This window comes from Etheostoma spectabile, chromosome 5, assembly GCF_008692095.1.
Source record: "Etheostoma spectabile isolate EspeVRDwgs_2016 chromosome 5, UIUC_Espe_1.0, whole genome shotgun sequence".
In the NCBI taxonomy this organism is placed as follows: Eukaryota; Metazoa; Chordata; class Actinopteri; order Perciformes; family Percidae; genus Etheostoma; species Etheostoma spectabile.
In genome coordinates this window covers 15,541,804-15,551,990 of record NC_045737.1, presented here as the reverse complement: position 1 = coordinate 15,551,990, position 10,187 = coordinate 15,541,804, and the positions used below count along the sequence as shown (strand labels likewise).

Genomic DNA, 10,187 nt, shown 5'->3' with positions numbered 1-10,187 from the left:
CCCCCCCCCCCCCATCAAATACACTTTTTGAAAAGGTAGGCTGGTTGCACAATTTGAAAAGTGAGTTGGTGATTTATTATTTTTATTTGGGGGGACAGACCTGTTTCATTTCGTTCACCCGTGACTAGCAAAACCGTCCAATGAGTAACTCTTGGTTCTGTATTTTTTGATGATGTAAGAGTGTTCTTAATCTTTACCATGTACAGTATGTTGTTTACATATGCACAAATAATCTCATTGTGCACTAATTATATCATGGCCTCTACAATTCATTGCAAAGCCAGTTGCCCTCCAGTAAGTCTTGCATTGCCAGACCTACCACTGCAACGCTGCTGAAGAAGGTCTGGCTAGTCCATACAACATTCCGAGATAGGATTGTCTATGCAGGTCAGTGCCTCCGCAAAATAGCCAAAATGTGACAAAACGCAGCCCTCTCATTTATTTGAATGGAGACAGTTGAACAGTGTATTTCTACTGTTACTACTAACGATCATCACAACAAAATATTAAATGGTTGCTGTCTGTGAATGGTTGCTGTAAATGGTCCTGTCCATGGGTAATACAAACCAATGTTCAGTACGTGGGCAACTGGTATGCCTTTAAACACATTAATCTGTTACTCCAACTGGACTTCCTAGGTTGTGTTTCATTGTCTCACCAGTACTTAACAAAAGTAAGGCAGAACATACAAAAAGCAGTTAGGTTGCCATATGCATAACATAAATCTAATCTGAAATATAAACAGAGGATGCTTTTTACTTGATTTCCTATTCAGTCTATTGAATCTATTAGGCCAATTTAATATTGCAGTCCACGTATTTAAATGTTGTCACCGGGCCAACTTTGTGTTTCCCCAATGTGTCAGATATATGGGGCAAAATACGTTAAAATGTTATTTCATTAAATGAGATTATTTTTACCCGAGGCACAGCAGTTAAATGTTCTAGTAATTACATTCTCAATCCTCTTCAAATACAGCAAATTACTTCAGATTATGTGCAAATAAAATACTCATTATACCACTAATGCAGCTAAGCAATGGCATTCACAAGCATGTGTTGATACTCAGAAACTTGACTAAACCTTGCAGATTTGTGCAGACAATTACAGAGGTAATATATATTGGTATATATATTTATATTGTGATGAATAGCCCTTCACAATTAAATAGGACACTCTTTACTTCCTTCCTTTTTATAAAAACCTACTATCTTGCATCCTGTTGAAACAGCAATCAGCATGTGTCCCATCAAATAAATCTTTAAAATTGTTATTTAACATGTTTTGAGAATGTGTAACCGTAGACACAAAAATTACACGTGCACAAGATATTTACATGCAAACTTTACAGGTAGGAAAGGTAACAAGAGTCTCCAGATCCCCATATTTTTCACCACAGGCACCAAAAGCACAAATTCATTACATTCAATACTGGAGTGTCATACTTAACATCTTATTTGTGCCAAATGTCTCCCAAGACATGCTTTTAATGCCATCAAAAGTCTGGAGGTATTTAGATGTCATGTCTAAAAGGTAACCCAACATTTGCAAAACTTTTGCAAGATAGTTGCGGTTAGGCATTGACTTTGATTGTTGAGCTTGAATTGTTAAGGTTACGATAGGTTTTCACATGAGAGTTTTTCACAAATCTAGGTTTACCATCTAGACACATCCTAGATTCCACTGACTTCCTTGGAAGGGATAAATCAATGCAAATGTCTGCTTAAACAGCTGTTTTAAAAAGGACTAAAATTTGTGACAAAAATGTTTTTACATAGTTCTGACCGATTTTTGGTTTCACTGTATAGTAGGAAATGCTGAATTATACGCCTGAGTTGTGAATAGTGCTGGTATTGAAGAGTATTGAAAGTTGGCATCAAATGGTTGGACTGAATCTTGGGCTTGTTTACTGTTTGATCACTTTTTTCCTGTTCTAAATCAGAAAACCTCAGAATACATTTCTATGTAGGCAAAGTTCATAAGCAGTTTTGGCATATGTGGCAAAAAAGAATAAACATGAATCAGTACCAAAACTCAGCTATTGTTTTGGCTTTGATATCCAACATTTTTTAAATTAAGCTGTGAGGCTATAAGCAAAACAAACTGACATGACACATCTCACGACAAAATGAGTTATGATCCCAAAGAACAAGGGTGTGAGTACAGTTAGAGACTTAATGGGTGTTAGAAAACGCTTAGCAACCATTTCTGCCACCATCTTGGAGGTCCACTGAAGAAAGGGCTTATCATTTGATTATGTTTATGATGTGTTTGTAAGTTTACTATTTTTAATAAGCATTGAGAGTAATGTCTAACAATTCAGATCCTAACTCTTGTGACTTGTAACGAGTCTCATATGATAGTATTTGACCTCAGCAAGTCTTGTGTGACACCCAACTGTCACATAGGTTAAATGCTTGAGGCCTGCAACTATTTAGGATAAGTGGCAAGAAGTCCAGTTGCTTTTGACATACTGCTTGTAGATTTGATGATTTTAGTGGACAATTTTTGATGACTTTTGTGGACGATGTTTTGAGATCAATGTTGTCAAATTCTTTTAGTGCTGGCTGAGCCATCTTTTTTTTTCTACAGCGGCAGCAGTGGCAGTGATCCCATCTGTATTTGTATTCTGTGTTGTATCTGCCTGTATTTACTGGCAAATCACTAGAAATTAAACTTTTATTTCATTAGATTCTGACTTTGTCTTCACACATAGTACACATTACAATTTTGTTTTTCATGTTTGTAGTTAGAGAGACAGATTGACAAAAGTTCAGTCCCCTCCTGCCAGATTCACAATACAGTTATATCATTTAAATCTTTATTAGTGTCAGTTGTCAGATAATGGAATGAGTATGAAATTTGATGAGGGCTGATAAATACTATGTTGACCAATAGGCAGGGGCAGATTGGCCATCTGGCAAGTTTGGCAAATGCCAGAAGGACCGGACCATTTTTTTTAAATGTGTTTGAAGATTATTTTTTGACTATACAAATAAATTGTCTTTACAAGCCGACAGCGCATAGGGTTTTTATCACTTGCACAATTTTACTATGGTTATAATAATAATTATATTAATAATAATAAGCATTAAGCATTTTACCAGTCGGAAACGGTCGGCCTGGTTCCGAAATGGGCCGACCAACCCAATCTGAGGCTACTTTGGAGGAGCGGCTGCTGTCAGGCGTAGAGCTTCGCCGGAGCTCTTTCTGCTGTCTGTCCGTAAGGCCGTTCGACAGCATCAGTATTAAATTGAGACAGTGTCATTACCAATTAAAAATGTTAATTGCAAAGTCAGTTAGTTAAAAACTGATGAAAAGATAGAGGACCAGACAGACAATATGTACAGTGTCAACAGAGAGAAACACGGATAAACAAACAGACTGACAGTGACAACAAAGATACAACACACTGTAGAGGATGACAGTAACAGCATACAAATGGCATAAATAGGCAGTATTTGTCAATTTGTTATAAACTTGTCTTTAGAAAGTAGTAAGCAGTGTTTGCCAGTTACTGACATTAAATGTTTAAAAAATATGTAACAGGAGGTAATGCTTGTATAATTTCACCATCCGTACACAAATGTAATAAGTGAATGCAGGTGTCCATGGGTGGGGGTGCATGAGCATGGTAATGGGGGCTGGTGTGGCTACTGTGCCAGAGCTGCCCCCTCCAGCAGTCATTACCAAGCTGCTGAGCTTCACATAAAATCTGTATTTTACAAAAATTACAGATTAATGACATGATATCTAATTTCTAGACTTTTAGAATAGTTAAAACCCAATACCCTAACCCAATAAATAAAAATGTGCATCATTATCACACTGCTACTGTCAACATGCATTGGAGATTTTCTATCTGATTTGACACTGATTCATGACTCAGCTGGAGTGTCATAATTTGCCGATAAGGAAAAACTGATCATTAATTAGAAGACGCATACAAAACGTATTTCAAACTGCCCAGTCTCCACCACAATCATTTCTTTTTGTCTGAGATTTTGCTCAGTACTTACTCTCTACACTCCAGATGTTCTTGGCGCTATTCTCTCCTTACTTTACTACTAAACTAAAAACGACATTGGCTCTTTGTGGCTGTATGTCTAAACACAGCCTCACTTGGAACAATTTACGTTTTGCTTTCTTGAAATAACACTGATTAAGTTTAGGTGTATGTTAAGTGCATCTTTACTCTGCTCATGGTAGTGGTAGGTGTTCATGTTTCCAGCATGTAAGAGCAACAACATGTTGCAGAGAGTTTTCCCCAAAAAAGATTTAGCAGAACCTGGGTGTAAAGGTTCAAATAAACAGGACAGGAACAATAGTACAAATCCATTGAACAGATTGAAGAGCTAAGGCCCTCCAGTATGGCCACTAGAGTCTACTATGTCACTTCTAGCTTGTAACCTTCATTCACAAATGATTTTTTTTCTTTGACAGTTTTGCTATACACATTTTCAAAATTGGCTCCTGGTAAAGATGTACAGTAATAGACACCACCAACAGTAGAGATTTAAAGTAATTAAAATCCCTTCTGAACCAAATAGACAGTTCACACAGACAGATTCACAGTATCACGTTTTATCTAAGCTTTAGACTCAGTAACATATACTTAGAGCAGACAATACATGTTTTGGGGCCAATGCAGACCCTCTGTTGTTTTTCCCATTTACTTAAGAGTTAACTGCACAAGACTGATCATAGAGAGATAAAAAATAAAATAACAGCAGAACACTATCTGAGATTTACATGGCACATTCATAACAGCCTCATGAGATATTCATTATTTAATTAATTTTAAATTAAGCATAATTACACCATTTTTATGTACATGTTTACAGAGCAGATTTTAGAATAAATGCCTGGAAAACAGTTAGGATATTTGTAAGTGGATGGCTCACATTCAAAATCATAGGTTTCTTTTCTCCTTTGCACAAAACGTTTTAAAAGCCTGATTTAGAATGATAATGCAGTTATGTTTTTGGATCTCACTTTCACTTGTCTGTAGTCATTGCTTTTTTCTGTTTGTTCGGCCGTAGTAATCATGAACTGAATTTGACGTTCAGTTAATTAAAAGAAAAAACTTTAGACAAATTGCATTTTGAGAAACACCAGCCTTTAACAGGGCTCCTGGCATGAGAGGCCGCCTATGGTCTCCAACATTTTAGTAATTATACCATCAGTATAATCAGTCTCATGCTTCCCATGTCTCATATGCGGTGGTTTGTGAATGCTACCCAATAATATTTGTTAAAATGGCAAAAGCATTCACAAGCCAGATGCCACTTTGTCTCATAATACGACAAGGAACCAGAGGGACACATTTGAACTTTTTAGAAAGACTGACAAGATAAAACCCATTAAGTAACTTGGGCTCCTCCGGCCAAACTGTCTTCATAGACTGGTACATTTCTACATATTTTCCTCACAAGTTTACTTTGTAAAGAATTGATAAAAAAGTCAAGTTAATTTCAACTATTCAATAGTAATTATATGAAATTGCAATATAAGTGACCTAAATAAGTGTATAATCATTTACCTTGCAAGCCTCCGACCCATTAAAGACTAAGGCTGCGTCACGTCAGCTAAAGGGGATCTGGCGATTCTCCACAGGGTGGTGGAGCAATGTGGGACTGTCACATACATAAGTAGACTTTACATTTCACAATTACAGTTTTCCATCAGGTTGTTTATAGATCTTGATGTTTCTGACCGCACTTGAAGGCAGCTTTATTTCTCTGAGAAAGAAAGAGAAAAGAGAGGATGTGCTTTCTTGTTGCAAGGAAACAGGCAGCATGGTGGCCCAATGGTTAACCCTGCGGCCTCACAGCCGGGCCGTTCTGTGTGGAGTTTCTATGTTCTCCTCATCTTTACGTGGGTTTCCTCTGGGTGCTCCGGTTTTCACTACCATCAAAAAACATGTATTAGGTTCTCCACTGTAAATGGCTGCTCAATGCTCAATTGAGGGATGGGTAAACGAAGAGAATGAATTTCACGACATGTATGTGTATGTGACATAAAGTATCTTTACCTTACACAAACTCCAGTTCAGTGCTTGTGTTTTTTTTTCACCCTCAATGCTTTCTTGTGGCAGCAATGGAGGCAGTGATGTATACCATTTACTGTAGGGGTCTCTCACACCGCCTAAAATCAACTGATAAATCTGATCTCTAGTTACATGATTGGACACCGCAGCGTGATTAATTATTTATTTATATATTTTTCAAAAGTTTAGTCTGTCTCAACTTTTCGACGCAGGCAACTGTGTTTTTTTTGCCAAGGGTTCACTCTAATTATTAAGTTTAAAAGGCTGGTTATGGCTTCAGAGGTAGCTGCTTATCTGATTCAATATTCAAGTTGAAAATTATTTTTGTCTTGGTGACTTTACTTTTGAAATCTGCTCTGCAAACATCACAGTACATTTATGTTTGATGAATCTTTATACATGTATACATAGTTTTATAAGGAGTGTCATGGAGCATGACAGTAGCCTGGTATCAATGCAATATCTTAATTGATTAGTAATGCACCTTCAATGAGATTGTTTTCCCTTTTGTTGATAACAACGTTCTTCCATTTTTAAAATGACACAATATGTGTCACATACATTGTGTGGCTTAAAGCTATAGTGCATAGTTTCTGTCGCCCCCATGATGAATTCTATGTAATGACAAGAAAACTGTTGGTGCGTCCACATGATACAGCCTTCCATGAAAAAACACGATGGACTCTTCAGAAGAGGTCATTGTCTTCACTTGACTTTCTGCGTGGGAAAGTCACCAAACGACACAATCTTCTGTACATAACCAGACTGAGGTATACAGAGAGAGTTGTGTGGAGCTGATGGTCCTAATTAGCTTTGCAGCAACTCATTTGTTGATGGCTTGAATGTAATGGATGTTCATTAATATCAAAAAGTCACGCACTACAGCTTTAAGGTGATAAGGAAATGAATGAACAAAATGAGTATTCTCTTTTTAAATTGGTAATTTATAACTTTTGCCAACTTTTTTTTTTTAGAGTATTGAAATTGCTTCAGATAAATTACACATCAACATACACTTCAAAAACCTACTCATGTTAGACTTGATGCAATTTGTACTTCTCACCATAAAAATGTATCCATGGGTGCCTGGGTAGGTCACCTGGCAGAGCGGGCGCTCATATATAGAGGTTTACTCCTCGACGCAGCGGTCGCATGTTCAACTCTGCCCTGCGGCCCTTTACTTCGTGCCATTACCCCTCTCTCTCTCTCCCCTTTCATGTATTCGGCTGTCTTAAATAAATAAAGGCCTAAAATGCCCAAAATAATAATCTTTAAAAAAAAGTGTCTCCTCAAATAGACACTGCAGTCACACCCCCACTGCTGCAAGATGCCTTCTCTGTGTCCTCCATGACCAGGTCCTGTTCAGCAACGTGGTTAAGTCGCCTGGAAGGGTTCTTATCTAGGCTGTTAAGAGAAATGGGCTCCAGGCACGTTTGTGCATTATTAGCTGGGAGCACAGAGTTTCCCTGCAGCCTGTGTGAATAGGTTTTTCTCCGCTGTCCATCCGCGGTGCACAGGCTGAACTTGAACACAGCTTGAAATCCTCTACGGAAATTCTCATTGAAGAAACCATAGATAATGGGGTTGACGCTGCTGTTGAAGAAGGCTAGCCAGTGGGCAAAGGGGTAAATGTAAATGTTGATGATTCTGTACTGCTGCTCAGTCAGGCTGGCATAGTCGCTCAACATCATAAGGGTCCACAGAGGTAGCCAGGAAAGGATGAAAAGCAAAGCAACTATTAGAAGCATTTTAATCACCCTTTGCTTTTTCTTTGACACAGTGTGGCGGTTGTCGTTGCCTGGCTTTCCTCCCATTGGAACCGGTGTTTTGAAAAGCGTGATGCCAATCCGGCCGTACATGATAACGATGAGGGAAAGAGGAGCAAGATAGATATTTGCAAACAGGACAGTGGTGTAAATCTTCCTCATCTCCTGGTTTGGCCAATTCTCTCTGCACCAATAAAACGGGCTAGTTTTGTTGTCATAGCCCAGTAGTACCCGAATGGTTTGCTCTTTGGTCACTTGTAGCATCACCCCAGAAGGACACATAATGGATATGGCCAGAACCCAGATAATGACTATTATCAAGGAAGCTGTGGATATGGTCAGCTTTTGCTTGAATGGGTAGACAATGCATCTGAATCTGCAATAAAAAGAAAGATTGGATCAGGAAAATGGATGCAGAAATTAAACCTACTTTTAAAAATAACTTTTCCATCGAAAATAGATTGACGGCTAAGAACATTTACTTAAAATGGGACAACGTTGTATGATTATAGTCACTGTATTTCATGAAGTGATGAATCCAGGCTTTGTTCAAGTGGAGGGGCTCTCGGGGTCATGAGTATAAGGGACATGCAAACTATATACATACTGGTCAGTAGTGATGATCCGAAATGAACAGAAAATTCAGGATGCACTGGGCTGAAAACCTAAACTGAAACCAAAAATGGCTTATTTTTTAAAATAATGTTTTTTGTATATTTGTAATGATATTATACTTTTATTTGATTTCATGAATTAAATTAATCTGAATTGAAAAACTACAAACCTATTAAATGATCACACTTTTATTGAAAGTAATGCACCAAATTTGACAATATACAGTACATGAATGTGTTATTCTTCATTCTGTTCTGTAACAATCAAATTATCAGATTTTTTTTCATTTACTCTTTATACAACAGGAAGTTGTGTTTTCAGGTTGGTGTATCAAACCTGACATGGAAAAGTTATTCGGCACCGTACCCCCTCACGAAATGTCTGCTGAACAAATACTGCAGTTTGCAAAGTGGATGTCCTTATCACAAACTTTGAAGGAATTCCACACCGCTGACATGATAGGCCTTTGCTGGGTAGCACCATGATAATGGCTGAATCAACTGAGCGGGAAATCTGAACTCTGAGGGGAGGTGCGAGGTGAAGAGGCACGTACCGTATATCCGGCTCATATTTTCATCCGTTTTTCTCTTTTGTTAAATTTGGTACATCCCTACTGGTCAGTATGTATTAAATAACAAAGAACAAGGTGAAAACAAATACACAAGCAAATTTGATTTAGCTTTGGAATTACAAAAACTCTCTCTCACTCTATAGTGGACTAATGTTCAGTATTAATAAAGAACATTGACATCACTGTTTGTTCTTAATTACATAGTGGCTTGAAAAAGTTTACATACCCAGGCTAAAGTTGATTAGAAAGAGGGATTAAATAAAAAGAAGAATAAAAAAACATCTTTTGGAAGTTGATCTTATTGCTTTAATTTAAAAAAAAATAGGAAAATCCAACCTTTTAAGGACACCCATTTTTTTTGTGAATGACTAATGTGTGTAAAGAATAAACGTTCTTCCTTAAAATACAGGGGGCATAAGTATACACACTCCTATGTTAAATGTTAAATTTCCATAGAGGCAGGCACACATTATTCATTCAAAAAGAATTGGTGTCCTTGAAAGGTTGGAGTTTCCTCATTTTTTTTTAATTAAGGCATTAAGATCAATTTCCAAAAGATGATCTTTTTAATCAACTTTAGCATGGGTGTGCAAACTTTCTCAAGCCACTGTATATATATATATATATATATATATATATATATATACTGTACATATTCAATATATCAGCCTTAGTATCCTCTCTTTGTGTAAATGTTATACTGTATATTTCCATCTGCATGATCTTCCTGCAGTCTGTGAGAGTCTCATCAGCAGCAGTGTCTGAGGTTGGCAACCACAATCAATGAAGAGAGTGGCAGCCACGTGGCCTTTCCTCCTCTATAAACTGTGACTGCTCTTGAGGTGGCTAATATGCTTTTTGGTCTTCCTTTTGAAGTCAGTCCCTTCTTTCTTTATTTCTGTCACGTTGCGGAGCGTGTCACTCTGGTCACTGCTGAAGCCTTCAGAAATGCTGCTACCGTTTTTCTTCTTTGGGGTCCTTTATCACAAGCCACTGTCTGAGACATCTTACCTATTGACTTATATGCATAATATTGGCATGGTTTTATTTTAGTTAGCCTAATAGCTGGTTTGATTTGCACTGAGAGATGATTTTATGGAAAGAACCCCATGCAGATCTCTAGGTATGGTGAAGGGTATGTGATAACGGGGGGCTATTTTAATTCCAAAGGCCAAGGGAACTTTAT

The 10,187-nt window shown here is 37.6% G+C and overlaps 1 protein-coding gene across 1 annotated transcript in view; it reads right to left on the bottom strand.

Moving 5' to 3' along the window:
- Positions 1–1,928: 1,928 nt before the first annotated feature.
- The window catches only part of npffr2a (neuropeptide FF receptor 2a), a 28,015-nt gene continuing 19,756 nt past the window's right edge, over positions 1,929–10,187 (bottom strand). The window contains exon 4 of the mRNA XM_032516434.1: positions 1,929–8,191. Within this exon, the coding sequence (XP_032372325.1) occupies positions 7,339–8,191 (853 nt within the window). The 3' untranslated portion in view covers positions 1,929–7,338. The remainder of the gene's footprint in view (positions 8,192–10,187) is intronic.